Source organism: Caretta caretta, chromosome 3, assembly GCF_965140235.1.
Source record: "Caretta caretta isolate rCarCar2 chromosome 3, rCarCar1.hap1, whole genome shotgun sequence".
Classification (NCBI taxonomy): Eukaryota; Metazoa; Chordata; order Testudines; family Cheloniidae; genus Caretta; species Caretta caretta.
Window position 1 is genome coordinate 163,009,770 of NC_134208.1, and position 19,353 is coordinate 163,029,122.

Genomic DNA, 19,353 nt, shown 5'->3' on the forward strand with positions numbered 1-19,353 from the left:
ATTTCAAATTTATAGCTCATATAAGGAGGAAGTAAAATCCATGTACTGTAAATTATGTGCTATAAAATAAGCATAATACATTTTTGTTTTCATTACAAATATTACATATTATTGACAGGTATGGTGGAGAATCAGAGAAACTATGCAAGAAAACTGGATTTTGCAGTCTTAAACCCTGATCTGAGCACCTAATACATGATCTATTGTCATTGACTTTGCTAGGAGTTGATGGAGCTCAGCTTCTTGCAAGCTCTTGCCATTATTGCTAGTATGCTTTATTTTGGTTGGTGGTGGTAGGATTAATCTTTCATTTGAAATAAAACAAACTAATATTTTTTCTGAGGCAAAAAGCCTTCAGAAAGCAAGCCAGTAAGTTACCTTAACAGCTTCACAAAACTCTCTAGCCAAACAATAGCATTAGTGGAGCTATGAAACTTAAGGTTTAAAAAAAAAAACAAACTTAGGTGAGCCTTATGCTCGAATCAGGCTTTTATTTGGAAGTTTTAGTTTCACAGCTTGATGCATCGAGGCATGTAACTGGTGCAGGAGGGATCTAAACAGGAAAAACTGAGATATTTGTATGAATGCTTCTCTTGAGTCCTGTTAGAGAGGGATCATCATGATCTGAAACAAGTTAAATTTCGGAGGGGCATGGTTTGGAGGGATAGGGTAAAAAGGTTGTTTGCAGATCACTGAAGTAAATATGCTTTAACATTTAACAAAAGATTTTTAATTACATTAAAAGGGACATTTTCCCCCCAAAAAACATTCAAGCATGCAGCTTTAATGCTACCTTCACCACTTGGCAGTGACCTAAATATAGGGTTCTGTTCTTTTCAAATTCCATAGGCTTGGTCTAGAAGCTAAAAAAGAAGAAAATCTTTCTGATTGGTTTTCTCAGGTAAGTGTGCATCACTTGAATTAAGGAGTTGTTTCACCTCACATTTCACAAAAATGATTTTTTTGGCCACTCCTTTATTTTTTTTTTGTAATATAACACTGTTCCTTAAATTGCTACCAGCATTTTTCTTTAATTTCTGGACATATGTTTCCAAGTGCTGTGTAAACTTGTGAAGCTATATAAGTTAATAATGGCCACCTGCTTAAAAAAACAAGAACCCCCTTATTCATTAAACACATTCTGGCAGTGAAACACTAAGGATCTTGATAAGTATTTGATGGATGTTAGTTAGCAGTCTTAGTTTTGGTTACAAACCATCCTGAGCTAAAGTTACCACCATTTTTTATGGGTGGTCAGTGCAAAATGAGTTTTGATCTTAATACAGTGCCTCGGGTAGTCCGGGCAGGGCAGGGTTTGAGGGACACTGATAGGGCATGGAGGGAAGTTTACAGTACCGGATTTCTGCATAAATAGATTGTCTCCGCCACTATCAAACTGGCACGTTTCACCAACACGGACATTTGTCATGATTAATGCATAATGTGTTTGGTGACCTTTTGTAGTGAGTGAAGAACACTGATAATTAAAATGGCCTATGCTTGTCTTTTCTTAGGGTGAGGGAGAGAGTGACCATCTGCACTCCCTCTTTGAGATCTAAGGACCCCTTACATTTCCCACCTTATTACTCACCTTCAAGGTCCTACATCCGCACTCTTTATCTTTTTGGATAAAGGAGCTGTAGCAAAATCCTTGCAGAACCATTCATTACCACTCCATAATTGGTCATAGAGGTGATCTGTAAGTGATGCTAGAAAATATGCACTTTTCCCTGTAGTATCTGAGCCCCTCTATTCTGTACCAAACCCTCCATTTCTTGGGAGGAAATTGTTAAATATAATTGTTAAATCTTTGCTTACAAACTCTCTTTGGCTTTTTTGGTTTTAAATTACAGCCATTTTAAACTGCTGATTTGATCAACTTATTGTGAGCGGCGTGTCATTAGGCTTGAATTATTGTAGTGCTTTTTTGTGCATGCAAATAGAACCTTAATATCTTAAAAATATTTTCTTGACAGGTGATCACAAAATCAGAGATGATTGAATACTATGATGTGAGTGGCTGCTACATTCTTCGTCCATGGACTTTTTTCATTTGGGAAACCATCAAGGATTTTTTCGATGGTGAGATCAAGAAACTTGGTGTAGAAAACTGCTACTTTCCCATGTTTGTGTCCCAGGCTGCTCTGGAGAAAGAGAAAACTCATATTGCTGACTTTGCTCCTGAGGTACACATCAGAATTCTGTTTACTGCACTCATGTACTACATTTAACTTTAGCTAAACTGTGTCTTTTTAAAAACTAAGGATAGTGCTCAGATAAATGATGTAGGCAGATATTTTTGTATTCTTACAACCAGAAGCTGTGCAAACAACTTCTGCTGCTCCTAGTCCGGTAGGCAATGATGTCAAATATAAAACAGTTAAAAGTTTGTAAACCCTTCTTTGATAGTGTTTTTGGAGGTCTGCTTTCCATTATGAAGAAGGGGTGGAAAGGAATCTATGTAGGTGTCTGTCAGTCCTTGTTAGAACGATTATTTCAGTAGTGCTTAAATATCATTTATATTGTGTAATTAATGAAGGTGATAGGGAACCTAGAACTTAAAGATCTTTTTTTTATTTTAAATCAAGTTGGAGGAAACTTAATATTTTAAATGTTTAGGTTGCTTGGGTTACGAGATCTGGTAAAACAGAGCTGGCTGAACCAATTGCTGTACGTCCTACAAGTGAAACAGGTAAGAAACTAACTTGCAAGTAATCAACAGTTTCAGAATGAGTAACTGATACAGCAGAATCCTGTTGTAGTTTTGAGACCAGTTGGTGGTCTACTAGGTAGGACACTATGATTGAACACTGGAAAAATCCTACAGGAAAATATTTTCCTGTTTCATCACAACTTGAAACATTTCTAAATTTTTCCCAATAAACTAGCTAAAGAAGTTTTATTTACACACACCTTACAAATTATTTAGTTTTCTTATTTAATACTTTAGAAAGCTCTTTGACTGGAATTTTCTTTAATATTTTGAAGTTTTGGGGATGAAAGGTTTTTATTCAATTTTGCTTTTACGAAAAGTAATTTTCATTGTTCATGTTGTATTTTACCTTATGCATTTTTTCATTAATATTCAGATTTTAAAGTCATTAAATATAACTAAGATACAAAAGTGGAGCAACTCCTAGTTAAATCAGATACAATATACTAAATTGTAATATGATCGTGTGCTATCATGAAAATTTCTTAATTAGCTGATTGTGTATGTATGAATCTAGATGCATCTAAATGTTCTAGTCTTAATGAAAGACAGTGATTTAATAATATGAAAACTAACTGCATGTGTAAAGTAGCTAGGTTTCCCGTTCACCTTCGTAAAGAGTCACTAAAGTAGATGTGTTTTGAGTTCTGAGGTGTGTGTGAAACCACTTCGCTTCAGACCAGAAGCAAGCCACGTATTACCTGAGGAGTTGGAGCAAGGCAAAAATATTCCTTTCATCAAGGTCCTGTGTCCACTGCAGAATTTCACTTGAGTGGGACAGAAAATATGAAAAGTGAAATCCTCACAATGAAGCACAGGGTCTCTTATACTTATGTTTAACAAATTATGTATATTATGGTTGAGACATGTTCGACATGTTCCTCAGAAAAACCAACAATATTTTTTATAATCTTTTACAGTAATGTATCCTGCCTTTGCAAAGTGGGTGCAGTCACATAGAGATCTTCCTATCAAGCTTAATCAGTGGTGCAACGTAGTGGTAGGTGCATTTAGTCAACCATTTTTTTTTTTTTAATTAAAGTGAAGCACATGGCAAGGAATTTGGTATGCTTAAAAATTGTCCTAAATTTATTAGGACAATCGTTCCGTAAGAGATGGCATCATACCAATATTAATTAAAATATAAACAATTAATAGTTTCATTATGTAATGTGTTTTGGCATGTGGGCATAGGTATATGATTTAATAATAATTAAATAAAATATTAGTTTAAAAGGACCACATTGTGAAAGTATGTTCAATTCCTTTATTTAAAAAGAATCCAAACTTCTTTTTTAATCCCAAAATTTGGGATTTGCAGAGTAGTATAAAATGCCAAAGAAGTAGCTTTTTAAAAAACTTAATCTAAGTAAAAAGAAAAGGTGTACTTGTGGCACCTTAGAGACTAACCAATTTATTTGAGCATAAGCTTTCGTGAGCTACAGCTCACTTCGTCAGATGCAGTCAGTGGAATCTAAGTAGTTCACAGTTATGCTACTGAATTTGAATGTTTTTTTTAAAAAAAAAATTCCTTTTCTTGGCAGCGTTGGGAGTTCAAACATCCTCAGCCTTTCCTGCGCACTCGTGAGTTCCTTTGGCAGGAAGGACACACAGCATTTGCTACTTATGAAGAAGCAGCAGAGGAGGTACAAAGCACTGAATGTTTTTAACTATTACTGATCTTTGCCACTCATTTTTGCGCGTATGCGCGTGCCACCAGCTTTTTTTTTTTTTTTTTTTTGTTTGAGTATTGGCAGCGTCAATGTGATGTGAACATTGACCCTCTTAAGGCCTTAAGTGTAACATCAAATTTAAATCTTTTATCTTAATTTCTTTAGGGCCAGATTTGTTCTGCTCTCTGGCTGTTTTGAGATGCTCTTGAGCAGTGCAAAGCAGCTTAGGATTGGGTGGCCAGTTAAGTTGGTTTACAGCGGCTTTGCATAGCCTAAATGCTGCAAAAGGGGTCAGGCAAAGTGAATGTGTGATTGAGTGAGGGAGGGAGGAGAGCATAGAGAATCATGGATATGAATAGGCTTGGAGTGGAATAAATGTGTTTGGAGAAGGTAGACTGGCGCTACATGAAAGGGGATCTTGAGGAGGGGGCAGTCCCTGAACTGTAGCATCTTTTGTGCTTGTCTCAGCAGCCCTGGTAGTGCTACCGCAGTGAGCAGTGGCACCGATGAAGCACTGCCATAAGGAACCTTTCAAACAATGGTGCCCAAGCTAGCATGCAGCCGCAGAATCTTCAAAGCATGATGACAGCTAGGCCAACAACGTGACCAATGAGCACTTTTGGCACGTTTTGTCCACACCTTGACTCATTTCAGTTACAGCTAGTAGAATTATAGCATGCAATTTCTCTGTAGAGGAAGAGTGATAATTTGAGTAGATACAATTGTTAACAACTTAGCCTTATTTCAAGGTGGGTAAAAATCTGTTCTTTTGTGTTTTGGTTTTGTTTTAATAAAATTTAAAAATTGGACTTTTTAATTTGGATTTTTTTTATTTAAATTAAATAATTTTATTAAATTTGAAAATGACAACCTATGTTAAAGCCTAAACTCTGAGTAGAACCTTGGTGTTACGAACACCAGAGTTACAACCTGACCAGTCAACCAGACACCTCATTTGGAACCGGATGTACATAATCAGGCAGCAGCAGCGACCAAAAAAAAAGCAAATATAGTACAGTATTGTATTTAAATTATTTTTTAGTAGTTTACATTTTTCTTCTGCTTAGTAAAGTTTCAAAGCTATATTAAGTCAATGTTCAGTTGTAAACTTTTGAAAGAACAACCATAACGTTTTGTTCAGAGTTGCAAACATTTCAGAGTTATGAACAACCTCTATTTCCCAGGTGTTCGTAACTCTGAGGTTCTACTTTATCTATTTGAAATAATTTAAACTCAATACAAAACATGATATTAAGCTAGTAAAAATTTGCTGGCTAAGCACCTACAACCAGTTTGTTGAAGCGCTAACCCAGCTTTTGGCTGCAATAGCCGCCTCTTCAACTGTTCAGTTCAATGACTTGTTCATTCAAAGTTAAGAAATTGATTGGGAGTTGAAAAAGCAGAAAAGCTTGTTTTCCTCTTCCATTCTATGGATGAAAACTAGGTGTAGGAGGCTTAGATCTACTAGTTTATCGAATCTTGAAGGACTGGGTGACAAGCAATGTTCCCTCTCATTTTTGACAGGCTGTGTGTGCAAAAAATTTCTTCTGTGCAAATTTTTGTGCACGCAGGGTTTAGGATCTGTGTGTGCACGCATACAGCTTAGAGGGAACAGTGGTGATGAGATATAAGTTCAGATCACTAACTACAGATAATGTATCTTCCTTTGTTTTAATAAATCAGTTATCCGTTAATAAACTTTTTTCTGATGCATTCAGCATATTTAAGGTAGTTTTATTTACTTAAAAAAAAACTTAAAATGCTGGTTTAATACGTTTTAATTGAATTTGAATTTCTATTCAAATTGGTCTTGACACAAATGACAATGAAAAATTTTAATCTAGTAAAAAGTTAGGCTATATAATTTCTTAAATATTATTGATATGGTGTATACTTCTGGTTAGCAAAAAGTAGTACCGAATATAGTGTAAAGGCATGTGTAGCTGCAAATCAACATGTTTTTAATGGTTATCAATCTTTCTTTAGAAAAATAATTAAAGTACAAATCCAAAATAATTAAAATTGATTTTAATCAAGATTTCCTGCTTGCCGATTTAAGTAATTATTAAAATTGTTGATTTTTAAATCAATCCTTCCTGGCCTACACAACTTTATTTCTTCAAGTTTATCAAGTGCATGACACCTCAGTGAGGTTTAACTACCTGGAAATGTTCACATCACATCTTTTATCTTAATTTCTTTAGGGCCAGATTTGTCCTGCTCTCTGGCTGTTTTGAGATGCTCTTGAGCACTGCAAAGCAGCTAGGATTGGGTGGCCAGTTAAGTTGGTTTACAGCTGCTTTGCATAGCCTAAATGCTGCAAAAGGGGCCAGGCAAAGTGAATGTGTGATTGATTGAGGGAGGGACGAGAGCATAGAGAATCATGGACATGAATAGGCTTGGAGTGGAATAAATGTGAAGTTAGTATATAAAGAAGAGTGACACAGGATTCTCAGTTTCTTAAAGGATCAACTTATAATTAATTATAACTCTCAAACAAGCTAATATATTCAGTTTTCAATATACATTGTATGCACAAACTGTAAGTGCTGCAGTTTTAGGGATGATATGCCATATCTTCAAATATAATAAGGTTTGAATCCCTGTTTTGACTTCTGTTTTGCACTTAATCACATATGGAGTCTGACACCTCTGTAATAATGACCCTTTTTGTTTAATGGTTTCTAGACTTAAATATTTTGTTTTACAGAAAACATTTGCAAAACCAAGAAATGAGTAAAAAATAAAATTGATCTTTAGTTTTATTTGAAGAGAAGAGACAAGTAGGATGTTCAGGTTTTTATGCAGTTGTAGCCAGTCACGCCATTCAGCAATATTTTGGATTTAGAAAATGTTTGAAGAGTAACTCCAAATCACTGAAGTAACTTAAAGGTTTTAATCATAGGTATTGCAGATTCTTGATCTGTATGCTCGGGTGTATGAAGAACTCCTGGCAATACCTATTGTGAAAGGAAGAAAGACTGAAAAAGAGAAGTTTGCAGGTGGAGACTATACAACCACTGTGGAAGCATATGTATCTGCCAGTGGAAGAGCTATCCAGGTATATATTAATACATACATTTTTTCACTTTTTTGAAAGAAAGGACAGCAAAAAGGAATGTTGCTGACCTTATACTGAGCAGTCATTGTAAATTTCTGTTGAGCAGAGACTTCTATATGTGTCGGTTTCAGGGAGCAACATCGCACCATCTGGGGCAAAATTTTTCAAAAATGTTTGAGATTGTGTTTGAAGATCCCAAGATACCAGGAGAAAAACAGTTCGCCTATCAAAACTCCTGGGGAATTTCGACTCGGACCATTGGTGTGATGACATTGATCCATGGGGATAATATGGGCTTGGTGCTACCACCTCGGGTAGCTTGTGTTCAGGTGTGTACAAATGACTTGTCTAATTGGTTCATATGGCAGAACTTTACTTCAAAGTACCTCACCTTTTTCCTTTCCTGTCTTGCAATGGAATTGATCAATATTTCCTATTGGGTGCCTGATGAAAAGAACTCCTTTTTTTAATGTAGGGGTACTGAAAATAATACTTGTAGAGCATTCTGTATGCAGTCAGTAAGAGTTTATCAGGTTGGTTCTCGAGTTATATTCCTTGTGAGAGACAAGCTATATCTTCTAAATTTTCTATCTACCCAAAATTAGATTATTTGTAATACTTGGCAAAAAAGTTTCTTAGATAGGGGGTTTCGAAAGATGTTAACCAGATTTAGCACCACAACACTGTCTCCTTAAACCTTCCACATCCTTAAACTCAACACTTTAAGGTTGATTGTCTTTTGGTATTTTTGGTACGGTACATGACAATAATTGGGAACAACTTTTTCCATTACTATATGTATCTTTTTCTTTTAATTTGCATCATGTCACAGGTTGTAATTATTCCTTGTGGCATCACAAATACACTTTCCGAAGAGGACAAAGAGGCACTGATGAAGAAATGTAATGAATATCTTAAAAGGCTGCTCAGTGTCAATGTCCGCGTACGTGCTGACTTAAGAGACAACTATTCACCTGGTTGGAAGTTCAATCACTGGGAGCTTAAGGTAAATTTCTTTTCAGTAGATCTTAATGTATGTTCATGTGGACTTTTTTGTATTCTCTGCAGGCAAATATTTTCTGTCTAAAGTCGATTGAAAAATGGTCAATTTTTGATACAGCATGAATTGCTGCAATTATTGGTGACTTGTGTTTCTTGAAATTTCATAAAAGCTAATTGAAGAAAAAAGGCAGTTTCTGAGATGACAGATTCTCACCCAGAAAAAATAATTAACTTGGACAAGAGATGTCTTGAACTTGTGAATTTTGACTCTATGTGCGCACACAGAATGATCTATAAGCAATGTTAAGGAAGAGAGGTACATACCTAAATCAATTAAAAGGAAAAAAAACTCATGCCAAACACATGTGTGATGAGTGAGAGGACACTATACTCCTGGGGGAATTCTGCGCGAAAAAACAAATTCTGCACAAATATTTTAAAATCTGCAGATTGTATTTATCAAAATAACACCACAAGATCATGCCAGTTTCAATTATTTTGATCATTTATTTCAAAATACCTGTCAGGAAATATGTCTGTAACAATACAGACACACACAAATTCCCCCAGAAGTAGAGATCTAAAGAAACCCCTTTGACAACCCAGTTTCTGCTTCTCTGCCCCCTTCCCTCAGGAGCCCAGCTAGGGAGCCAGACACTCACACCCCCACCCCGCCCAGAGCCCAGCTGTGGGGGACCCCCAGCCTATCCACCCAAACATCCCGCCCCCAGAGAACAGCTGTGCGCCCCCCCCCCAACCCAGCTACAGGGCCACCCCTAGCCAAGACACCCAAATGTCCCACCACCACCACCCCAGGGCCTCCCCTAGCCCAGACATCTATCCCTTCCCAGGGCCCATCCATGGCCCCCACCAGCCCAGACACCTGCTCCCCTGCCCCTCAGAGCCCTGGGATCCAGAGGGAGAAACAGCCTGATGCTGGGTCCCAGGCTTGCAGGGAGTTTCTTGTGCACTGCCGCCTCTGCCCTTAAGGGCGTGAGGGGGAGTGCAGCTGTCGAACTTCTAGCTCTCTCCTCCCTCTGGCAGTGTCTTCTGTGTGTGAGCTGGGTTCTTCTGCGTTCGGCGGCCCCTAGTGGCGGCCAGCAGCACTGCAGCCCATTTCTGTGGGGGAACAGAAATGCTGTGCAAAAAACATTAATTCCTGTAAAATTCTGCATTGCACAGTTGTGCAAAATTCCGCCAGGAGTAACACTAGCTTCTGATATCCTAGTTGAGCAGAATGGAAAATACAAGATGGTCTTGGATGGTATCACTAAATAAAGAATCCTTTTTATTTATCAGAAAAGCAACTACTTCATCACTCAAATACTATGGTTAAAAGTAGATTCAGTCCTCCTTGTACAGGAAAACAGAGTAACTGCATATAAAACAAGATATCTGTAAAGTGAAGAGAATAAAGGAGACCAAGTTTCAAGACTGGGTTTAAATATAATGTATATTACAACATAACGAAAGGGATGAGAAATTAAAATAAGACAGAATGGAGCTCTGTGGCATCAGAGTTGGAAGTTTGTGTAAATGTTCAAATGCCAAACTTCAGTATAAGATGATGTAGAAGCCTCCTGTGCAATCCAATGGGTCTTGAAAAAAATCTCCCATTGCACCTAAAGAGTGAAAATGTCACACTTTATCCTAAAGCTCCATTTCTGAGTAGTGTGTTAAAGGTTAATAAGTTAAGGTTGCAATAAACAGTTAATTGTTAGAGAGTCCAACAGAAGCAATAGGTTGATTATTACCTTGGCTTACAACCATCTTTTATAATACCTTCTGATATGCTTAAAAATCATTTATAAAGGATTTATAAACAATTTATAAGTGCAACCAAAAATGTCATGAAAAATGTCAGTCTAAAATCCGACTCCAGAGCCATTTTGAGAAGTAAGAGACTTAACATTTGAGTGTTTGTGCTCCCAGTATGGAATCCATTTTTCCCTCCTCTTACAGTTGCAGTAATGGAACAAGACTCATAAATACTTCTACTTTAAAGTGTTTTAATTTTTTGCTCACAAAATTGAGGGGAATTTGTGCTGACTTGAGCCTGGTGTGGTATGGGCAGGCACTGTGTGAGTTTTCACAAACAACTTTGTTCATAGACCTCCTTTGACATCTGCAAAACTCATGTCATTCCAATCTGACACCTCTTAAACAGAGATCTGCTACTTCCTCTACCAAATAGTTTGGTGATAGCCTCTCTTGCTTTTCCTTTGCAAAGTATGGTAGAATTTCAACCTGAGTATCCAGAGAAGACAGCCCAGTGCATTAGCTTGCTATTCTAGAGAACTTTTCTTTGTCAGAATATATTAGAATATGAAAATGGTATAATGTTAAGGCTGTGATTTACAGCAAAACAGCACTTATTTTGCTGAGCTCCACTAAGTTCACAAAGTAAGAAGTGCTTTTCACCATGAACAAACCAGGAAGGAAGTGTGTGTGTGTGTGTGTTTTTGGGGGCAGGGGGGACAGGGTTATATCTAGTCTTAAATTCCAAGTGAGACTTCTGAGGTTCTGGAGGAAGCCAACCTGCTGACATAATACTGTGTAATTACACAGTGTCCAGAGGTGCTAAGTGTCTTTGCTGCTCTGTTGCCCTGCACACCATATAGACATTGGGAGAGAGTTCCTGCCTTAAAGACCGTAGTCTAAAAAGTTTTTTGACAATAGCTGTGTGTGACTCCCGCAAAGAGACTTGAGTCTTTGCGAAGGTCGCAGGTAGCTTCTAAGGTGGCTTCTTCAATCGCTTTACAGTGTCCACTTGCTGAGCACTGCACTTCATTAAGTCACACTCTGCATGTGACTGCTTCCATGCCTCTTACTAATGAGGTGCATCAGCCTTAAGTCAGATCTACACTACAAATTTACATCAGCGCATCAGGTGAACATGCTCTAAGCCAATGGGAGAGAGCTCTCCCTTCTGCTTAATAACTCCACCTCTGTAAGAGGAAGTGGCTGTGTCATTGGGAGAAGCTCTCCCACCAACATAGTGCTGTCCACATGCAGGTTTAATTTCGGTCTAATTATGTCACTCAGGAGTGTGGATTTTTCACATGCCTGAGAAACGTAGGTATATGGAAGTAATGTATGTAGTGTAGACCAGGCCTGAGAACAAAGAGGTGGAGATACTGGGTATTCTCCCAGAATCCCAAATGGCATTTTGTAAATGAAAAACCACTATTATTGTTACAAGTTTATTTGATGCCAGGTGCTGATAGGATTTCGGTACCTTTACATCTGACTTGGAATAGAAGTAAACATTTCCCTCTTAAAAATAGGTCACCCATCAGTATCAAACTACTAGCCCTAGGGCGTGAAACCTAGTCTGTAGATCAAATGCCAAGATCATCTAGAGTCTGCAGTGAGTGGAAGCCTGGACAAAGGTGTCTTACAAAATGTTTTTAAAGTGGTCAGGATCTAGACTCTCTTTGGCATTTCACCTACTGATTGGATTTCCACAGGGAACAAGAAACTGTGAACAGCCTCTCCTAAATGAAAGGATATGTACAGCACGTTCCTGCAATAAAATATTGCTTTAGACTCCTAATTCCAGCAGTTACCAGTACACCCGTAAAAACTTACAAATGGGAACAAACAGTTGGGGATCTGCCTGTGTGTATGAGAAGTCATGGGCCCTTTGTCATAAGGTTTAAGAAGCAAGGAAAATGTTACATAATGCAATTAACTTCTCTTAGGCCTTCAAGTATTCTACCAACATCAGTATTAACATTTAATGGAGCTGTTTTCAAGGACCTTTTAAAAAAACGTTTGTGGTAATACAGTTTAAACATGCTGTGCCAGGCCAAAATTATAATAAATCATTTATTGAAGAGTTATATTGGGTATAAATTAGTAAAGCTATATTTATTGTAATTTTAACAATCCTCTGTAATTAGGTCAATTGTGTTCTAGCTGTGTTAGAATAGTGTCTAAAACATGTTTTAAAACGGTCTAAATGTGGCTGATATGCCAGTGTACATAACAAACACGTAAATCAACAACCACCTGAAAAAATAATCATTAGGTGCAGCACACTGGTAAGGAGCGTTGCATGTGAAAGAGGAACTTGGATAAACAAGTATATACAAAGTTATTTTCTAGATTCTCTTTCCCACCACCATCACTCGTCACCCAGTCTGGGCACGGGTATGCAAAGGTTTTTCTAATCCTTTTCTTTCAGTTTCTTTTATCCTCAGGGGAGGTCAAACTTCCAGCATTTGAAAACAAAGTGGTGATTACACTGCATTATTGATTGTGACAACATTGTTTGAACACAATAAAATTTTGTTTGCTGTGGGAGAATCTATATTTCTTTCAGAAAGGAAAAGGCCTAACACCTGTGCTAGTTAAGTAAACAGCCACATCCACAAAAATTATTCCCTCTTGACTGGCTGCTGAAAGTATAAATCTAAATAGATTGTTTTGGGAGGGATATTGTATTTATTTTAGCATACTGAAAGGCATTTTGTTTTTATTTTTTGTTTCAAGAAAGGACACTTAATTTGACTCTTTATTATACTACACTGTACGATGCTTCAATTTGCTATAACAGGTCCTTTGTAGCTTCCGTTTCAACAGTCCATAGAGAAACAGTGTACTGAACACATAAGTAAAAATAAATACCTTAAGTCCAGGAGCATGCAAAAGATTGGGAGCTTTTTCATGGAACTCCCCGTAGGTAGCCATCTTTAATTCACATGTATAGCATCATCTGGGAAGGAGTCATCCAAATGAAAGAAGGCTATTTCTGTTTCCTGTTTCAAACCCTATCAGAAGAGTATAAAATGAGCATAATTGGAGTTCATAAAAACCTTGCAGTAGCATTTTGATAAGGCGAAACTGAGAATCAGTACAGCTTTAGGTTTGCCCCAATCCTGAATTTTTTCCAAGTACTGTATTAAGACAGCAAAACAGTTCTTGTTAATCATATGATTTGTCTGAGAGCAAGACAAAGAGAAATAAAAATCATGTGTCAAGTGGATCCATACTGAGCAAAGCATCTTAGTGGATGAAACCATACTCTCTTGAGAATGACTGACCGGTTCTGCAGTTTTCACTAATTTTGTATTGCATTATTTTTGCTTGTAGGGTGTTCCCATCAGGCTTGAAGTGGGACCACGAGATATGAAGAACGGTCAGTTTGTAGCTGTCAGAAGAGACACAGGACAGAAGTTGACCTTTGCAGAACATGAGGCAGAGGATAAACTCAGACACATTTTGGAGGAGATCCATGCTAACCTTTACAACAGGTTAGTCTAAAAGGGAATAAATCATATGGCATCTGTGACTGACACGACTTTATTTTAACAGTAGAAGAGATTTCTTCAACTCATTTAGATTTAACTGTGGAGAAAGTCATCAAGACAAGTCTTCTCTGTGCACTTTCATTTTTCAGTCTGAGAAGCTCATTCTGATTGTCACAAAAAGTTTCCCAAATGTGCCTGTGAAATAGAATTTTCAAATGTTAACAACACTTCAAGTTCAGATCTTCAAGTTAAGTCTCTGCCAATATCCATATGGTACTGACATCTAAAAATGAGCCCCCTGTACTTTTTTGATGTAGTGGTACTGTGCAGGCTTGTAGTGCTGGAAGGCTTTTAGAATCTGTTCAAAAAAACAAAATTCTTTGATAATAATATTGGAGCTTACATCTGTCTCTAAGGTAAAATTTTCAAAAGCACCCAAGTTCCACTTTCAAAAATGAGTAACACTTTCATATTGACTTTCACTGGTATTTAGGCTCTTAAATCACTGAAGCCCTTTTGAAAATTTTATCTGAAGTTACTACGTATGGCAAATCTCTGTAATAAGGTGATGCATAAGAATATGATTGTTTCATATTCTTGAGGCCTGTATGGGAGAGGTGCAGGGTTGTCAAGTGTGGTAAAGGCAGTCCTGCTATTCTGATTTCAAGACCTTATAAGGTCATCCTTGATATAAACCTGTTTATATTTGGAGTTTCAGTTGACTAAAGTATTTGAATGTCAGAAAATGATCTAACCAAAAGAGGTAAATGAGATTTGATTTCCGCTTTAGGTTTAGCTTTCAAGCATTATTATAGTACCCTCCACTCAGTTACAACAGTCTTAAGTTGATTTCCTAATTAACTGGTGCATCTCTGAGGTGATCTGATGGTGATGCTTAACTTTTCTGTGACTTCATCTCCGGCTGATTCTGTCAGAGTTTTCAGTCCCTCCACACCGTGATACATGCTGAAAACATATGATATGCTTCCCTGCCTGTTCTTGGCTAGTATTTTGTTCTTTTCACACCAGCTGTATAGGCTGAGTATATTGCAGATGCCCCTGCTGTACTCTCTGACAATATCCTCAGTCCTGTTGCAAACCAAATAGCAGTGCCATCTCCCAAACCTTTGGGCTTGTCTAATAGTGTGGTGGAACTGCAACAGCCTGGAGAGAAATATCTTTTAATTCATCAGAATTTCTTCTTTTGGGAACACAAGCTGTAGAAGAATATCCTGATTAAGAAGATTCTATAGTCTTTGTACTTTTTCTCTTGTAATTTGGTGTTTGGTGGCTCAGCACAATTGCTTCAGATGGTAACTTCATTTAGAAGATGAATACTCATATCTGTCTTTACTAAATTTCTTTTCTTGTCTTAGAGCTTTTGAAGACCTAACAAATCATATGGTGGTGGCCAATACTATGGAAGATTTTCAAAAAGAACTTGAAGCAGGAAAGGTAAGGAGGTTCCAAATACACTGAAGTCTGAATAAGTGTCTTGCAACATTGTTAAAACAGGACACACATTTTCCTATCCATTACAGGCCAGTTGGAGATCAGATGCTTTCACAGCCTAAATAAATGCATTATTACTATTTGAAAGGGTGCTTGGTAGTTTAATCAAATTTGCTTACACACTGGAAACTTTTCATGGAGAGGTTGGCAACAAACTGTAACTTTCCCAAATGCTGCAGTAGTTGCAGTTGCCATCTGTTATACTAAAGCACAGTTTTGATTAAAATTTTCCACGCTACTAGTCTTTAAAATATTATGTTCAGGCATTAGAGGTGACAAGGCCACTACGGGAAACTTTACATACCTGTTATCAAACGGCATCATTTATTTAAAATGAGTGTACTGCTTTTTCAGCAGGAAGTGACAGTAGCAGATCTTAATGCAAATATCTTTTTATTTGGATTAAGATAAGATACTATAATTATTCCCCTACAAATGGTGTAAAAAAAAAAAAAGACATTATGACTGCATTCCAGGAGTCCAAAGTACGTACTACTTGCGTCAAAGAAAACTGACCTTTCTAACCTCATCAGAAGCATTGAGTGCATTGACAGGTGCTGGGCATCAAGAAGTTAAGATTGATCATCAGAATAACTGATGATGTAACAGGACTGAGTTTTATAGTAAATTCCGTGGTAAGGGCACTAGCAACTTATGAAAAAATTAAAGTTTTTGGTGGAGCAATTGAAGTCTAAATCAGCCATTAAGACTGTATTTTTAATGTTTAAGAAGTGTTTTATTCTTCCCATGAGGTGCACATTAAACCACCTTTGATTGACTTAAGGAGAGCCTATCCCTGAAGTTCTATACCCAGATCCCCCAGCACGTGAAAACATTTGAATAAATGTTCTTGAAGACTGCATCTCGTTAACAGCTAAGAATCACTATTGGTGCAAGACTGCAACTAAGAAATAATACAAAAGAAAAAAGTTTAAAAAAAAAAAAGTGGGATGCCAATTTGGCTCTGCTCTTAAAATAACCATACACTCTTGCTGAACATGTCCTTTAAGGGTTAGGTACAGGGCCAGTGGGATTTATGTTGAATAGAAAAAAATACAATTATGAGCTAACTCATGCATTACTCTCACCGCCACCCACCCCCCTAATCTTTTTTCCTGTAATTTGTCACACAATCTCATCTGCATCTTGTCTTAAATTAGATTGTAAACTCTTCAGAGAGGAGACTGACTCTGTCGGTACAGCAACTAGCACAGTAGGGACCCTGACCTTGACTGGGGTATATGTTTGCTCCCTAAATATGGTGGTTAAAAAAACCACATCTGATTTGCCATCACCCCAGAAGCAAAATATATGTCAAGTTATTTTGGACCTTCTCAAAAAGATTTTTGCACTCAGCCTGCTGGTTCTGAAGTAACATTTCACTAATGCAAACCCTTTCCAGAAGCTGGTTTGGCTTACCTGATGTTAAGTGTAAAGACCTCTTTGTCCCACAAATAATCACAATGATTTTATTATATATTGATGCAACATCAGTTTATGCTTTTAAAAACTACCCTTGGTCCCGGTGGCCTACAGAACAAAGGAGAGATGTGAAAAACAGAGGCTTTCCCAAAATGTTGGGCAATGTGGTAAACTTAGGATATATCTATACATACAGCCCTGCAGTGGCACAGCTGTCCAATACAGCTGCAGCACATCTGGTGAAGAAACTCTATGCTGACAGGAGAGAGCTCTCCCGTCAGCATGAAAAAAAAACCCACCTCCGCGAGTGGCAGAAGCGAGGTCTACAGGAGAAGCTCTCCTGCCAACACAGTACTGTGCACACGAACGCTTATGTTGGTGTAATTTATGTTGCTCAGAGGGGTGGAATATTCGCACCCTCGAGTGACATAAATTTTGACGACATAGGCTGTAGTGTAAACATAGCCTTAGTTACAAAATAAGCTAAGGAAAAAAATCCATAAAGAGCAAAAATGCAGCTTAAAGCAAATATATAAAAAACGTAATTGTATTGCGAGCAAATTATCATTATGGATTAATGGCTCTCCAGGATCTGCGGACATTTCCTCACACCTCAAAGCCCCAAATCACAATAGCTCTTATTTCTGTGAAGATGATCTGGGAAGGCAGCAATGTCCAACCTTGAATACCCCACCTCCTTTCACTTATTCAGAAGCAGATGCTGGAGAGCACCATGAGAAATCACTAACCTAGCTAGCTGTGCATCTGGGATAGTACTAGATCATAGATTTCAAACTTGTAAATAAAACATCTAAAGTAGTTGCACTTTGACATGGAAAAGAAGCAGTGTAGTGAACATCTTTGATTTAGAAAAGTAAATGTTCCACCTCTGAAGTTACAAGCACTTATCTGAGTACCTAGATCTAAAGAATAAAAGTTTGAGGCACTTCATCTCGTGTGTGTATATATGAATGTTTGTGTCCGTTTTTATATATTATTGTACAAAGCAGGTAACATATATAAAAGTAGTAGTTTTTCACGGAAACCCTCTTATTCAAATCTCTCTTAATTAAAACCTCACTATGTTGCATTGACCACAGTCTAAAAGGAGATTTCCCAAGCTAATTTCCCATGTTTTCCTGTATTTGGTGTGATTAACCCCTTAGACCATAAAATCTTTGAGATGTGGACTTCTTTGCTTTTGTGTCTTCAGTAATAACTACATGCAAAGTTTAATGAAAGCTGCAGGAATGATCCACAACAGCTCTTAAGTAAAACCCACATTTAGCAAACCAGAAAGATTAATACAAGCATGGAATATTCGGCACTAACATTAGACGCTTACTAGTCCCTCCTCCAAATTGCAGAAAATGAAAGAAGCTAATAAAAATGTATATTGCACCGAAGACTAAATGGGAGTTTTGTGCAAAGAAGAAGTTGTTTCTTGTAGCATAACATAGCACAACAATTTTATTTAGGCTTCTGGTGAGGAAATCTAAAATAACAGGAGTGTGTGGAGCAAATGTGCACTTAAGACTTCTTGACATTTTAGCAACTGTCCTTTTCAGCTGTTGTCTTTGCCTCAGTTTTCCATAATCTTTTTAAAATAGTCTTCTTGGCTTTACAGTAACACTTCCTAACTGCTACTGTTAAAGTACATGAAGTGAAGAAATTGAGTGAAACATCCCTGGAAAACCTAGAACTGTTAGACTTCTGAAACAGAAATTTGCTGCCCTGTTAAGTTTAGAAATACTGAACAATCTAAATGGGCTGAAGTGGTTAAAAATAATTTAACGGTATGGTTACTGCATCTTGTACTGCCTCAGTGCTTAATATCTTGTCTTGTCTATCCAATGTTCCTTCTTACTGCTTATGTAAGAAGAAAATATGCTGGTGACAGTTCTCTTTATGTTAATGAAAATACTGAAATAAGTCCCTTCATAATGTTATTCCTCAGAAAATATGAATGTATAGCACTGATCCTAAAAATTATAATGGGAAACTTCATTGGGAAAGCATTTCTTTAAAGTATGTAAATAGGTGTTGCTCTATAATCCAGTAGAGATACGGGAATTGAGATTTTTTTTTTCTTTTAAAAAAAAAAAGCCTGGATATCCAGAGCTAGAAGGAGGAAATTTTTGGACCCCTTTTCATAGATGTAAAAATATCCTGTTGCTAAATTTCTAATAAGCTAGCAACCATCACTCTTCAAATTCTGCTGTGAGCTTACACTAAAGTTCTACTGTATTTCACTACAAAGGGGCAACTGTTGCTGTATATTTTCAGGATGAAAAGGCTATAAAAACCCTTTTGAGCTGTGTTAATTTTACCTTTGATTGTGGTTATCATTAAGCTGAACCTTTCCTGTTTAGAATGTGGCAGGGGGCTGGACTAGATGCAGCCCTACATTTCTTTGATTCTATGAGCTAACTTTGTAAAATGAGTAGTTTACCTGCAGTCTAAAAATTCTGCTTTATTATAAAAGGATGTCAGACTTTCAGAACTGTCCACCTACCAGCTCATTTAGGCATGCGTATGCAGCCAGATTGTCAAAAGTGCTCCGCATTCATCCACTCCCACTGTACTCTTTTGAAAATCTGATTCCTGTTATGGGTGCTGAGCACTATCAAAAATCTGGTCTTCAATGTCTGAAGTGTTAGACCTATAATGGTAGGGTTTGGGAGTCACTCCTAAAATAATGCCTGTTTGTTTTCA

General features: G+C 37.3%; 1 protein-coding gene across 4 annotated transcripts in view; it reads left to right on the forward strand.

Annotated features, from left to right (window-relative positions):
- EPRS1 (glutamyl-prolyl-tRNA synthetase 1) overlaps positions 1-19,353 on the forward strand; it is a 60,910-nt gene that overhangs the window by 40,330 nt on the left and 1,227 nt on the right. For all 4 annotated transcript variants that reach the window (XM_048843212.2, XM_048843215.2, XM_048843213.2 and 1 more), the window contains 10 exons: positions 850-901; positions 1,977-2,186; positions 2,620-2,692; positions 3,634-3,713; positions 4,258-4,359; positions 7,292-7,447; positions 7,579-7,776; positions 8,280-8,453; positions 13,547-13,707; positions 15,081-15,159. In XM_048843212.2, coding sequence (XP_048699169.2) covers positions 850-901; positions 1,977-2,186; positions 2,620-2,692; positions 3,634-3,713; positions 4,258-4,359; positions 7,292-7,447; positions 7,579-7,776; positions 8,280-8,453; positions 13,547-13,707; positions 15,081-15,159 — 1,285 coding nt within the window. The remainder of the gene's footprint in view (positions 1-849; positions 902-1,976; positions 2,187-2,619; positions 2,693-3,633; positions 3,714-4,257; positions 4,360-7,291; positions 7,448-7,578; positions 7,777-8,279; positions 8,454-13,546; positions 13,708-15,080; positions 15,160-19,353) is intronic.